The following is a 13,276-nucleotide window of genomic DNA, read 5'->3' on the forward strand; positions in this document are numbered from 1 at the left end:
AACTTATTTCTCCCATGCTCATTTTTATCTACAAAGAGGAGTGGGATGTAGGAGTGTGCAGCTTGACCATCCTAACCATCCTTCGGAAGTCTCTCCTCCAGGCCAAGATGGGCTTCCTATTAATGCCTTAGACCTGAAGACCCAGATTGGGCACCGCTCTTTCCCAACCTGCCTTCCCTGCAGGAAGGATGAACAATTCCTCCTACACAGGGCAGGGATCCGGGAAGAGTAGCAGGGAGAGGCACCCGGATACTCTTCTCCTGCTGCTTGACTGGGGCAGGTGGTAGGAGGACCAGGACCTGAGTGAGGTCCATTCGCAGGACTCTTGCTCCTGGAACTGCATCAATGCTGTTAGCTTCTCCCATGCTCCGTTCCGGCCACCTCACCCCTGACAATGTCACGCAAGGGACAAGGCTCCTCAGCATGCTGGCTCACTCCGAAGTTCAGTACAGCTATTCCCTGGAAATGGTTTCCGCAGCCCTTGCCAAGAGCCCATCCCTAACTATCATATCTCTTCCTCTGCATCCCAAGTCCTCTGTTCTCTCCCGCTATCACATCATTATTCTGCCAGTAACATGCCTCCTCTGCTAACAAAGACTTCGCCTTGTTTTCGTATCTAGTGCCTGGCTCCTGCGTGATAAGTTCTCAATAACCTTTGTTGAACACATGGATGGGACACCTGGTAAAGCCAAGGAGACCAAATACGCCTTTGCTAGAAGTGGTACAGATGGGGAATCTCCAACCTTTGCCAAGATGTCTTCCCTAGGATCCAGTCACTGCCCGCTTCCCAGTTTGGTGCTCCTTGGTCCACACAGTTGGTTTTTCTCAGGCCCTTGGGTTCTTAGTTCCTCCTTGTTATCATTCTACTTCCTCCTGGGACCCTGAAGTCCCTTCTCTTTCCATTTACATTTGCCCCACTCATTTTTAGAGTAGTTGCCCACTACTGTGCACACACCTTCTGTTCATCGCCACTGTGTTCCCCCAAGCTTGCGCCGGAAATAAGAACACCACAATACAGTAGCTTAGACCTCAGCCCTAGAGTCTGAGTGCCTGAGGCTTTGTTTAAAAACACTCTGATGTGCACATGCCTGATGTATGTATGTGGACTATGTGCGTGAAGGAGCTCATAGAGGTTAGAAGAAGCATTGGATCCCCGGAGCTGGAGTTAGCCACCATGTGGAGGCTGGGAACTGAACCAAGGTCCTCTGCAAGAGCAGTATATCTTCTTAAACTGCTGAGGCATCTCTTCCAAGGCCATGACACCTGAGTTTGAATTTCAATTTTACCTCTTACAAAGCTGTGAACTTGAGCAAATAATTTCATATCATTCTATCTATGTTTCTTCTCCTCCTGGATAAACCTACTGGGAGCATCTACCTGATGGCTTCACTGAGTAGTTAACTGTATCTCTGTGTGTAGTTGCTAGCTCTGAAATGGCTTCCAGTGTGTCCCCTCCTGGTATTTAACCTGTTGAATACCACCTTCCCCAAATTAAGAGAGTTCATCCATGTAATCAATGGGATATTTCAGAAAGGATGCTGTGTGATTTTGTGTTTCATACTATTTTCTGTTTGAGACAGAGCCTTGCTGTATAGGTCATGCTGGCCTGGGACTCACTGTGTACCTGAGACTTGCCTCAAACCTTCAATCCCCCTGCCTCACTCTTCCAGGGATTGGGACTAAAGGTGTGTGACTTTCTAATTGGACTGTGGAAAGAGTATGACTTCAACCTTTCTCTTGTATTATTCCCTTTGGGAGAAGCCGGGAACCATGTTGAGGACACCCAATCAGTCCATTGGACAATTCCATGTGGGTGTTGGAGACAAAACGAGGGAAATGTCATTCCTTGAGGCCTGGGCTCAAAGTGACACAGTGTCACATCTACAATGTTCTGTCCACCAACCTGTCATAGAGCTTGCACTGAAGGGAGGCTCCGCAGACTTGAGTCTCCTTGGAACACACATTGAAGAATTGGGATCCTTCTTTTGTATTTCTTAATTTTTATTTTATGTGTTTGCCTGCATGGATGTCTATGCATCACATGTGTGCAGTGCCTGTGGAGACCAGAGGAGAAAGTTAGATCCTCTAGGATTGGAGTTACAGGTATCTGTGAGCCACCATGTGGGTGCAGAGAATGGAACCCAGGTCCTCTGGAAGGGCAGCCAGTGCCCTTAACCACTGAGCCTCCTCTCCAGCCTAAGATTCTTCTTTTTAATTTGATTTTTTTTTTTTTTTTTTTGAGACAGGGTTTCTGTGTGTAGCTCTGGCTGTCCTGGAACTTGCTCTGTGGACCATCTGGCCTTGAACTCACAGAGCTTCACCTGCCTCTGCTTCCTGAATGCTAGGATTAAATGTGTGCACCAGCACACCCAGCTTCCTTTGTTTTTATTTCTTTTTTAAAATGTGTTTATTTTTGTTTTATGTGTATGTGGGGGCTTGCACATATGTCTATGCATCGTGTGCATGTCTGGTGCCCACAGATGCCAGAAAAGGGGACTGGATTCCCTAGAGCTGGAGTTAAAGGTAGGTGTCAAACACTTGATATTGCCTCTAGGAGCAGAACCTGGATCTCCAGGAGAGTAGCAAGTTCCCTCAAATGGTGCATGGACTCTCCAGCTCCTTCGTTTTTAATTTTTGTTTTATTCTTATTTTTTTAATTTTTATTTATTTATTTATTTTTCTCGTCAGAGCTGAGGACCAAACCCAGGGCCTTGCATTTGCTAGGTAAGCGCTCTACCACTGAGCTAAATACACATGCACCCGCACATCACTCACACATAGTAACAAGAATAGAGAGCAATAGAGGATGGCACCCAAAAGTTGACCTTTGGCCTCTATATGTGCATGTGTACCCACATGTACACATCCACACACTCAAGTGAAAAGACAGCTCGTCCTCTCGTGGACCCCACTCACAAGTTGCTTCATGAGCGTGTGTATCAGGAGACAGGCCTGGGGCAACTGAGGATGTCTTCTGGTGTTACCTATGTGCCAGGCATGATGGAAATGGAGATCACAAGTCCTTCTGTGACTCCATAGGAAACACATGATCTAGAGAGGTCAGGAAAAGACCACCAAGTTAGGCTCTTCTCAGTGTCCACTGTGACCAGCCTGGATGACTACAGCCAGGACTTTGATGTTACTCAGAAAGTGTCCCCCTCAAAGATGGCCACTTCAAAAAAAACGCTTGAGGGTCTTGTCTGACAGTCATGTAACTGCAAGCAGCTTGGGGACCAATGAGGCCACCAAACCCTCAACAGGGATCTCTCTGCCAGCAGGATCTGAACTCTTAGAAGCCATTCTGTGCTCCCCACTGTTGTGAGGGAGGAGAATGATTCCTCTGAGGTTGTATGCTTCCATCCAAGAAGGCAATCAGCAAAACCAGCAGATCCAGTCTATTCCAAAAATCTCTTAGTCTTGGCCTGTGACCTCTGCCCTGTTTTCTCCACCAACCCCCTCTTGTTACCCATACATTATTTTCAGTAGCTTAAAAAAAAAAATACTACACACACACACACACACACACACACACACACACACACACAGAGATATTAATCATCAAGCCAGAAGTGGTGGTCACACTTGAAATGCAGTAAAAGATGGCCAGTAGTTCAGGATCATTCTCAGCTACATAGTGAGTTTAGGGTGAGCCTGGACTATATGAGGTCCTGTCTCAACTCCTCCCAACCCCACCCCCCCAAAAAAACCCGCAGGTGCGGTAGGTGGGAGATGCCTGAGGAAGGAGTCTACTGTCCCAGTGTGACTCAGAGCAGTGCTGCCCAAGTATTATCTGAGCCAGATCAGAAGGACATTCCAGATGAGGGGATATGCCTGGACAAAGGCAGAAAGACAAAGTGTTTAGGAAACTTCAGTGATTCACTGTGGCTGTGGGGAGCAGTTTAAGGTAGACAGCTGTGGGAGATAAGGTTCTAAACAAGTGGCAGCTGGATCCTACGTGTGACAAAGGGAAATCGCTGGGTTACTGATGAAGAGAGCTTGTAGCCTTTGGAAGAGGAAGAAGGAGGACGTGTGGTGGGCTCTGCCATGGAGCATGAGAGTGATCCCAAGAGAGCGCTGGGGATGTCAGTGAGCTTTGTTTGCACACGTGGAGTGTGAGATGCTCTTGGGCATGCCAATGGAAAATCCAGTTCGGTCTGTGTTTAGAAAGCTCTGGCCTGAGTAGCAGATGAGACAAGTGGGCTGCTGATGGAGGAAGTCAGGTTAAACAAGTGAGGCATATGTTCTGTAGGCAGGGAGAGATGGGGAATGGCTTCAGTAGTTTGGGTGTTTTTGTTTTTTGAGACAGGAGCTTATGTGTGCTAGGCTGACCTTGACCTTGCTATGTACCTGAAGACCTTAAATTTCTGATTCTCTTGCCTCTATCTCCCTCATGTAAGGAATACAGACATATACCGTACCGTACCTTTAGTGTTTTGTTTGTTTGTTTGTTTGTTTTGTGTGTGTGTGTATGTGTGTGTGCTGGGAATCAAACTCAGGCCTTGTCAGGCAAGTATTCTACTACTGAGCTACATCACCAGACTTAATATGGTTGATTGATAGTGATAGGGATGACACAAGGGACTCTCATGTATGATAAGCTAGTGTTCTAACAGTAAACTACACACTCATCTTCACCCTTCTCGTTTATTTTTATTTTATTTATTTTTATTTTTTATTTTATTTTATTTTGGTTTTTCAAGACAGGGTTTCCCTGTGTAGCTTTGCGCCTGTCCTGGAACTCACTTGGTAGCCCAGGCTGGCCTCGAACTCACAGAGATCCACCTGCCTCTGCCTTCCGAGTGCTGGGATTATAGGCATGTGCCACCACTGCCCAGCCATTTTTTTTTTTTTTTTAAATACATGGTCTCAATATGTAGCCCTGGCTGTCCTGGAACTCACTTTGTACACCAGGCTGGCCTCCCTTAAACTCAGAGATCCACCTGCTTCTGCCTCCTGAGTTGTAGGATTAAAGGTATATGCCACTATGCCCAACTTCTTATATTTTGCTTTTTACATTTTTGATTTTATGCATATGTGTATGCACATGGGTATGTGCATGCAGGAATCTGTGGAGGTCAGAATAGATGTGGACCCCTGGAACTGTGGTTGTAGATGGTTGTGGGTGCTGGGAACCACGCCCGGGTCCTCTGTAAGAGCAGCAATTGGGGGCTGGAGAGATGGCTCAGAGGTTAGGAGCACTGGCAGCTCTTCCAGAGGTTCTGAGTTCAATTCCCAGCAACCACATGGTGGCTCAGAACCATCTATAATGAGATCTGGTGCGGTGCCCTCTTCTGGCCTGCAGTGATACATGCAAACAGAACACTGTAATTATACATAATAAACAAATCTTAAAAAAAAAAAAAAAAAGAGCAGCAAGTGCTCTTATCCACTGAGCCATCTCTCCAGGCCATGCTTTGCTTTGATTTTGAAAACAGGATCTCAGCCAGGTGGTAGTGGTGCACATCTTTAATCCCAGCAACTTGGGAGACAGAGGCAGGCAGATCTCTGTGATTCGAGGCCAGCCTGGGGTACAGAGTGAGTTTCAGGACAGGCTCCAAAACTACACAGAGAAACCCTGTCTCAAAAAAAAAAAAAAAAAAAAAAAAAAAGAAAGAAGAAAAAAAAAAGAAAGAAAGAAAAGAAAACAGGGTCTCTTGCAGTCAGGCTTGGCCTAGAGTTTAATATGCAACCAAAAATGACCTTGAACTCTGATTCTCCAGCCTCCACCTCCCAAGCATTAGGATTACAGTAGGACCCACCAGATTTTTTTTTTTAAATTTTATTTATTTTTATGTAATTTTTTTTTAAGGTATGAGTTTTCTATCTGCATCCATTGCCTTCAGGCCAGAAGCGGGCATCACATCCCTTTATAGACAGTTTTGAGCCACCACGTGGTTGCTGGGAATTGAACTCAGGACCTCTAAGAGTAGCCAGTGCTCTTAACCACTAAGCCATGTCTCCAGCTCCCACAGTTCCCTTCTTATTGTTTAAAAGCAAATTTTTAAAAAAGATTTATTTATTATGTATACAGAAGAGGGCGCCAGATCTCATTACAGATGGTTGTGAGCCACCATGTGGTTGCTGGGAATTGAACTCAGGACCTCTGAAAGAGCAGTCAGTGCTCTTAACCTCTGAGCCATCTCTCCAGCCCCGTAATAGTATATATTATAATTGATGATTTCATAGATTTATTTTTAAGATTTTGGTTTTCATTTTATGTGTATGAATATTTTTCCAGCATGTAGGTATGTGTACCACATGCATTCCTGGTGTCTACAGAGGCCAGAAGAAGGTTCGGGACCTCCTCGAACTGGAGTTTTGGACAGTTGTTGCTGTCATTTGGGTGCTGGAAACAGAATTTGGGTCCTATGCAAGAGCTCTTCACAGCTGAGCCACCTCTAGTCCCTGATGTCACACATTTAATGAAACACAGTCATGCTTACATTAAAGGAATGTTACACAGTCCAAACTACTTCATATAAAATGCTGAGCCTGGTGGCATCTGCCTCTAATCCCCGCTACACAACAAGATGTGTCCAAACAAAATATAAGGAAATGGTACAGAGAGGTTAAATACATTTCCAAGGCCCAGTAAGAGCAGACTAAGGATTTGAAGTGAGCAGCCCAACTCCAAAACCCAACTTCATCACATGCTGTGAGAAATGCGGAGCTTCGGGAGGACCCACGTGGCCACTGAGGATGACCTGGATTCAAGAGGAACATTCACAACCAGATGGCGCATCTGGGAGCATCTAAGTCCACTGTAAAAGGTTCTTGGTGGGCTGGAGACCACCACAGGAGAAGGCGGCAGACGGGATAGAGGTCCTTGAATAACAGGTGGTATTGTAGATCTATAAATATTGAGCGGGAGAATGGGATCAACTGTAAAATGTTGATCCCGGAAATGGAGGCTGAGCAGAGGAGGGGACAGGCCAGCTGTCATTCACAGAACTGTGCCTCCGCACAGTCAGGATGTCATGGGGCTTCTCACACCTTCTTGGGTAGTGATGCTACCTGGTACCTGGTAGGCATTCAGTGTTATCCAAGGAATGGATGAGTTCCCCTATGATCTTGGACAAGTTTGTGCTCTTATACGCTCTTATATGCTCTCATATAGTCATGTATAAAATGAAAGGATTGTCTACAATGAGTGAAACAAACCGAGCCAGATGGTGCTGATGCACGCCTATAATCCCATCAATTAGGAGGTAGAGGCAGGAAGGTCAGAAGCTCAAGGTCATCCTCAGCACCATAGCAAGTTGGAGGCCAGATTGAGCTGACAAGACCCAAGGGCCATAGAGATGGCTCAGCAGGTTAAGAAGCTTGCCACCAAGACTAATGATCTGAGTTCAGTGCCTAGGACCCTCATAGTAGAAGGAGAAAACTGACTTCTTTAAACTGTTCTCTGGCCTCCATACATGTGCTGTGGTCCACATACGCTTACACACAATAACCAACCAAACAAATAAAATTTAAAAACAAAATCTAGGGCAGGGCACAGTGGTACACGCCTTTAATCTCAGCATTTAGGTGGCAGAGGCATGTGGATCTCTGTGAGATCGAGGCCAGCCTGATCTACAAATCGAGTTCCAGGGCTGTTGTTGGAAAAAACAAACAAACAAACAAACAGAAGGAAAACAGTGGAGATCTCAGAAAGCTTCTCTTTCCGACCCTAGGCAATGCTAGGACAGTGGTCCAGACCTGGCTGTAGATCACATTAGCCAAGGCTTTGTGTGAGACCACTTGGCTCACACTCAGGGGAGAGACAGAAGCATGAGTTGTCTGGAAACTGGCCAGGTGACTCCAACGGGCCATTTGAAAACACTTGCCCTCAGTTGGAAAACTAGGTAGGGCCCCTGGGACCCCATCTGGGCTTCAGTGCTTATAGTCAGACTGGCGACAGGCCTCTCTTCACCTCCCATCTCTTATCTCCCGAACCCCAACCCCTAACACACAGAGCACCGGCACCCCCTTTTCTCCACCGTACATTGTTGACGAAGTTAGGGCAGGATTTTCCTGTGTATCCTACGATGTTTAGTAGCAGCCTTAGTCTCCACCCACTAGATGCCAGTAACACATCCCCCAATCAAAACAAAACTGTCTCCAGACATTGCTAAATATCTGGGGGGAGGGAAGCGCCCCTAATTAGAATTCCTAAGAATCTCCATTCTCTTGCCTGCTCAAGTTGCAGATAGAGACCAGGCACAGATGGAAGGCATTGCACACCAAATTTAGTTGGGCCCAGCAGGAGTGGAGGCCAGGGCTGCACAATATTAACACAATGGAGGGACTGCATGCCAGCGGGCTGACTGATGTGGTCTCAACCCAGAGAGAGAGAGTTTTCCAGAACTCTCATTCCCGGATTCGCGATCAGTCATAGGAGGGCCTAGAGCAACGTCTACAGGCCAACAGTCCCCCGCTTTCCGGGAATGGACAGAGGGGATGTGGGAGTGGTGGTAAGGGATTCTTTCCTTCTGTAGATAATTTCCTGGCATCATCCACGGCTCTGTCTGATTGGTGGAGCGAAGAAGAGGAGGAACTTTCCAGCTGTGGGTGCCTGGGTTCCTGGAGGAATCTGACACGGATATTGATTACAAAAGTCTGAGTTTTAGGGTTTGGAAGACGGAAGCTTTGGGGCTGGGTCTAAAAAGTGGTTTGTTCCCACCCTAAGGGATGAAGAAATTGTGGACTCAAATTCCTTAGAGCTGGGGTGGGACAGCTGTGAGCATCTTCACAAGTCTTTCGCTTGCAGGTGGCGGTACCTGAAAGAAGAAGGAGGATGGGAGGCCTGGAGGGAAGCAGGGAAGGGGGTTGGGAGGAAGGAGGAAGGGCGGTTTCCGGCATTTCTCCGGTTATCCCGCAACTCACTCCACCTGGAGGCTCAGAGCACCCGAAAGCAGGACAATCCCGAAGATAGTTAAGAGCAGAATCTTAGCGTCCCACAGGTCGTAACTTCCTGCAAGGAACCCAGGAAGCCGTGGATGATCCCGCGGATCACACCAGGGAACCTAAGGGGTCCCAGGGGCCGCGTAAGGAATAAGAACCTGGAAAGCAGCGCTTTCGGGGCCAACAAGACGCCTCCTTGCCCTCACAGGTGGAGCAGTTGTACAGGATGGTGCTGCCCCCTGCAGGAGACAATAGGAGCAGCGCCTGCGAGCGAAGCCAAGGTCCCCACCCTTCCAGCCACCCGACTTCCTCCGGCTGGTTACCCTTTTTACTCACAGCAGGCGGGAGCACAGAGAGCTGAAATGACACCCCAAGACGGGTGGTTGACCCGTTCAGTCCCACTCCACTTGGCTACAGATCCAAGGTAGCCCCGTGATCCCTTCCCCATCAATACCTTCCCTGGTGTACTGGGGGATCTTGGTCTTCTGAAGCCATTGCCAATATGAAGGAAGCGAGGAAATGGATCTTTTTATCTCTGGAGAGGCACAGCACAGCTGTATTGCCCTAGGCCTCATGCCTTCCATGCCCCTTCCCAGGTCAGCCCGTCTTCACCTGGCCCCACCCCATCCTTCCTTGAGTCCTAGGTCCCAAGGTTTGAGTTTCCCTCTGACCTCACCCATGACCCTCAGGACTCTGTGGGTCTTCTCTGTGATTTTGTTCATGGTCACCTCATCTGTGGAGATGGGAGAGTGAGCTAGTCTCTCAGGAGGCTCCAGGACTTTTTTTTTTTCCTCCCTGTTTCCTAGGACACAGAGTTCTTCCACACAGAGAGGCTAGTGTGTCCAGGGGGCGCTATGGACTGAAGCGGTCACTTAGGGGCACAGTTCGGAACTCAGGCCACCCCTTTAGGATATACAGGTGACTTTCGCAGGGCTAACCTTGTGTGTCTGGTATTACCTAAGGCAAAGGCTGAGAAATCTGGGGAAGCCCATTCCTTCCACTGCATCTCCATCTGGCTACTGAGCCGAGCCAGGCGGCTTGGCAAGGCATGAGTTGGGAGGCGACAAAAGATACAAGCCTTGGCAACGGCCAGGAAAACCCCAACTAGTGCCAGCACCCACATGAGGCCGAACCCCCTTGGACCAGGGAAGACTCAGAATGCTCTGAGATTCGGATTCTAGCCCTTTATGTAGGAGGTTCTAGACTGATCTAGAACAATGCCATTGTTTCATCCCTTGACTGTGGTAAAGCTGCCCCGGGGCCCCCAGAACTGGAGGGTAGTAGGAGATAGGAGAAATCGGGGTTTCTGTTGCAAGGGGACAACGGCCTTTACACGTCGGTGGTTCTGAAAGCAATTTTATTTTTCTTCTTGTAAGTCACAGTGACAGAGGAATGACTCCTCCCAGTGAAGATGTGTATCCACTCAGGAACCCAGAAATACTATCCCTTCCCACACCCTCTCGACTCTCCCAACTGTCTCCTCTCTGCCCAGGACAGCCTTAGGCCTTAGCCAGCTATTTCCTAGCAACAGGCTCATGGTTGTCTCAGCAACCAAGAGCTTCCCAAGGTCTCTGAGGCCTAGCTAAGCCTAGTGGCTTTACCTCTCCTAGGAAGAGCCCAGTGACTAAAACTCAAACTGCCTACGTAGTGGTGTGGGCATAAACACACACGCAAACACACACACACCCTATGATTAAACTAAATCTCAATCTGCTCTCACACATACCATAGATATACCTGAGCCTGAAGAGTTTCTAGGCAACTCCAAACAGGCCTGGACATGCCAAGATCACAGAAGGACCATCACGTAAACACAGGAGTCGGCAACACTGATGGGAACTGAGATGCCAGGGACCCAGGCATCAGTCAGATACCGTGGCTGGCACACATACATGAAAGAAGTGCAGGGCACAAAAAGATACTAGCATCTTTCCCCATGTTCAGCCCCACTTACACAGAGTCCTCTAAAACACTCGGAATTCCAGAAAGGGTGCTCTAGCCCCACGCTTATGGGAGTTCTCCTAGCTCCCTTTTGTCGACCTAGGATGAGGTGTCTATTTTCAATCTCCCATGGTAGGTGGCTTGGAACATAGTAAAGAAATCTCCCAGATGTCTTGGCCTCTTAATGGTCATGGTAGGATAAGGTGCCCACCTCCAGGAGGGGAAGCCACAGTCTAGGGGACAGACCACATTTGATAATTCAAAATATGTCCTTCCACCTAGTGCTCAAACCTCCAGAGTTCTGCTAAGTCTAGCCTGGGCAAAAAGGTGCTTCCTTTTCCACACCCCTGAATACAGAGGGCCCATCCTCAAGCAAGAACAGGCTCGAGAAGCCACGGATGCTTTCCCAGGATAAGCCCCGGTGTAGATCTTCTGGACCACTCGAGTTCTGGGAGTCGGGGCAGCTCGATTTGGGAATCTCAGCCTGTATCTAGGCTCCAGTCAGGTATGGTGGGATCCCTGACTCTCATAGCTCCCACGCTGGAACTAGAAAGGGGCTGAGGAAGAGCCATCAGCCCTTTGGCTGACACATTCCTCCACTGTCAAGTGAAAGGTAGCATGCTCAGTGGCGGACAAAGCGTAAAGATCTGGAGTTCAGTAGGTCTTCAGGGTCTGGGAAGACCGAGTCCAGGCGGAAGCCATGTTCCAGAGCCACCCGCAGCACCTCCTCCAGGAAGGTAGGCGTGTTCACCACCTCCCGCCGATCTTCTGGCCCCCCAGTCCACAGTGGTTGCAGCCCCAGTCTTTCATACTCTACGTCAGGGAGTTCCCGGGGGCGGGAGGCCCACTCTAGACGAAAATGTGGGCCACTCTCTGCCCTGTCCCCACTGACCACACCAAATCGGTTGCGCATGGCACCCAGACACTCAGGGTCAGTACAGAAGAGGTTGGCTCGGAAGGTGTCCACCTGGACAGAGCTCAGCTCATAGTGGTGCGGGCCCCTGCGAGCAGAGAAGTGTACCAGGCGGGGGTTGACATCTACATCTGCATGGAGCAGGGCAGCTCTGGGTGCAGGGGTACCCCGAGAAGCTTCCAATTCCCGCAGGGCATCCAGAAGGGGCCGGATCTGGTAGAAGTCAGCCTCTGCCTTAAGAAGGGCAGTTTCTCCATACCCACGGGGCAGGTCCAGACGGCCCAGGCGCAGGAAATTGAGGATATGCCGGAAAGCCTTGCCATCTCTGTCGATGAAGTAATGGCCATCTCCTTGCCGGTTGAGATTGGCTGGCATAAGGGTGTCAGGCCTAAACATGGCCCCCAGCATGGAGTCTGGGAAGCGTGTCAGGGTCTCCAATGTAGTGGAGTATAGTGTTCCCCCCACATTTAGGGTCACGGGGCCCCCAAAAGAAGGGGGTGAAGAGGACACAGGAGGGGGGGAAATTTTGGGGACTGTAGGAGACAAGCAAGGAGAAGGAAAAGGCAGAATCTCCTGGATTTGGGAAGAATCGGGTGGTAATGTTCAGACTCGCTATGTTGGAGGCAGAGGTTGGAGAACAAGACAGCAAAGTTTGTAGCTCACCCCAGCTACCTTGGTGGCGATTGGGGGCTTCAGGACACAGAAATCCCCAAAAGGATGAAAGAACCGACGAAAAGAAAAGGCAGCCAGACAGGGCCAGGGAGCTTTTGGTCCAGACGATTCTGATTCTGCGAGGTCAGCGATTCCCTTCTGTGTTCTTCAGACAGTGGGTTTCCGGAATTCAACCAGCAGGTGACGGTGGCGAGCACCAGCCGGACGCTTGAAGGGCTCAGCCTCTGGGTTTCTAAGTAGATAGCTTTTGCAGTTAGGAGAGTCCACGCCGGTTCTGACGACCTGCCCGGAGGCCTGGCCAGGCTTAGGGGCGCGGGTCCCAACAGATGGAGGCGCAACTGATGGGAACCGGTGGCGAGCCGTTCTGTAGGGCTGGAGAGAGAAGATGCTCCCGCAGTCAGAGCCGGGAGTGTCCCAGGACTCTGTTGGCAACAGCCGGAGTCTCGGGACTCGGGCGTTACCGCCTTCCTGGACTGTCGCAGCAGCCGCCGAGGTCCTCTCCACCCCCAGGAAGTGGTCTGAGGGCAGCAAGTCAGTGGCCCTTTAAGCGACGGCCCCGCCCCTTAGCGCCCCGCCCTCCGCCCCCGTGGGCTGGCTGCTGGGGAGGGGAGCTGGGGCTCGCCGACGGCAGAGACGGGGCGGACGGGCTGGACGGGCCGACGCGAGCGGGGGTGGGATGATTCACAGGCTTCCTACGGATGTGGCCGCGACGCCCCGCGTTCCCTGCAGGTGTGCATGACCTCACTAGCACAGCTTGGTCGGAGCAGGAGTCTCCAGTCCCTCTCTTCGGAGAAAACCCAGGCCTCGGGGTTGGATCCCGGTCGGGAACTCCCGAGGGGGCGGGTGCTGAGCCATCGCATTCCA

At 49.7% G+C, this 13,276-nt stretch overlaps 2 protein-coding genes across 2 annotated transcripts; both read right to left on the reverse strand.

Annotated features, from left to right (window-relative positions):
• Positions 1-8,102: 8,102 nt before the first annotated feature.
• Positions 8,103-10,009, reverse strand: Tmem95 (transmembrane protein 95). Its single transcript, XM_036194737.1, has 7 exons — positions 9,844-10,009; positions 9,563-9,619; positions 9,341-9,421; positions 9,223-9,243; positions 9,045-9,125; positions 8,869-8,956; positions 8,103-8,762 (listed from the first exon to the last, which is right to left on the reverse strand). Exons 1-7 carry the CDS (start codon positions 10,007-10,009, stop codon positions 8,732-8,734), a joined length of 525 nt encoding a protein of 174 aa, XP_036050630.1. The 3' UTR covers positions 8,103-8,731.
• A 232-nt stretch (positions 10,010-10,241) lies between these two features.
• Positions 10,242-12,326, reverse strand: Kctd11 (potassium channel tetramerization domain containing 11). The gene has a single exon (XM_036196687.1). The coding sequence runs from the start codon at positions 12,146-12,148 to the stop codon at positions 11,450-11,452; it is 699 nt and encodes a 232-aa protein (XP_036052580.1). The 5' UTR covers positions 12,149-12,326; the 3' UTR covers positions 10,242-11,449.
• Between the last annotated feature and the right edge of the window lie 950 nt (positions 12,327-13,276).

This window comes from Onychomys torridus, chromosome 8 (genome assembly GCF_903995425.1).
Source record: "Onychomys torridus chromosome 8, mOncTor1.1, whole genome shotgun sequence".
NCBI lineage: Eukaryota > Metazoa > Chordata > Mammalia > Rodentia > Cricetidae > Onychomys > Onychomys torridus.

Excerpts from the sequence above, each read along its gene's own strand:
- Tmem95 (XM_036194737.1), bottom strand. The coding sequence starts at position 10,009 with ATGTGGGTGCTGGCACTAGTTGGGGTTTTCCTGGCCGTTGCCAAGGCT. Across the intron at positions 9,620-9,843 it reads TTTCTCAGCCTTTGCCTTAG|ATGAGGTGACCATGAACAAA; the intron begins GTAATACCAGAC and ends CCATCTCCACAG. Across the intron at positions 9,126-9,222 it reads TCTCTGTGCTCCCGCCTGCT|GGGGCAGCACCATCCTGTAC; the intron begins GTGAGTAAAAAG and ends TGTCTCCTGCAG.
- Kctd11 (XM_036196687.1), bottom strand. The coding sequence starts at position 12,148 with ATGCTGGGGGCCATGTTTAGGCCTGACACCCTTATGCCAGCCAATCTC.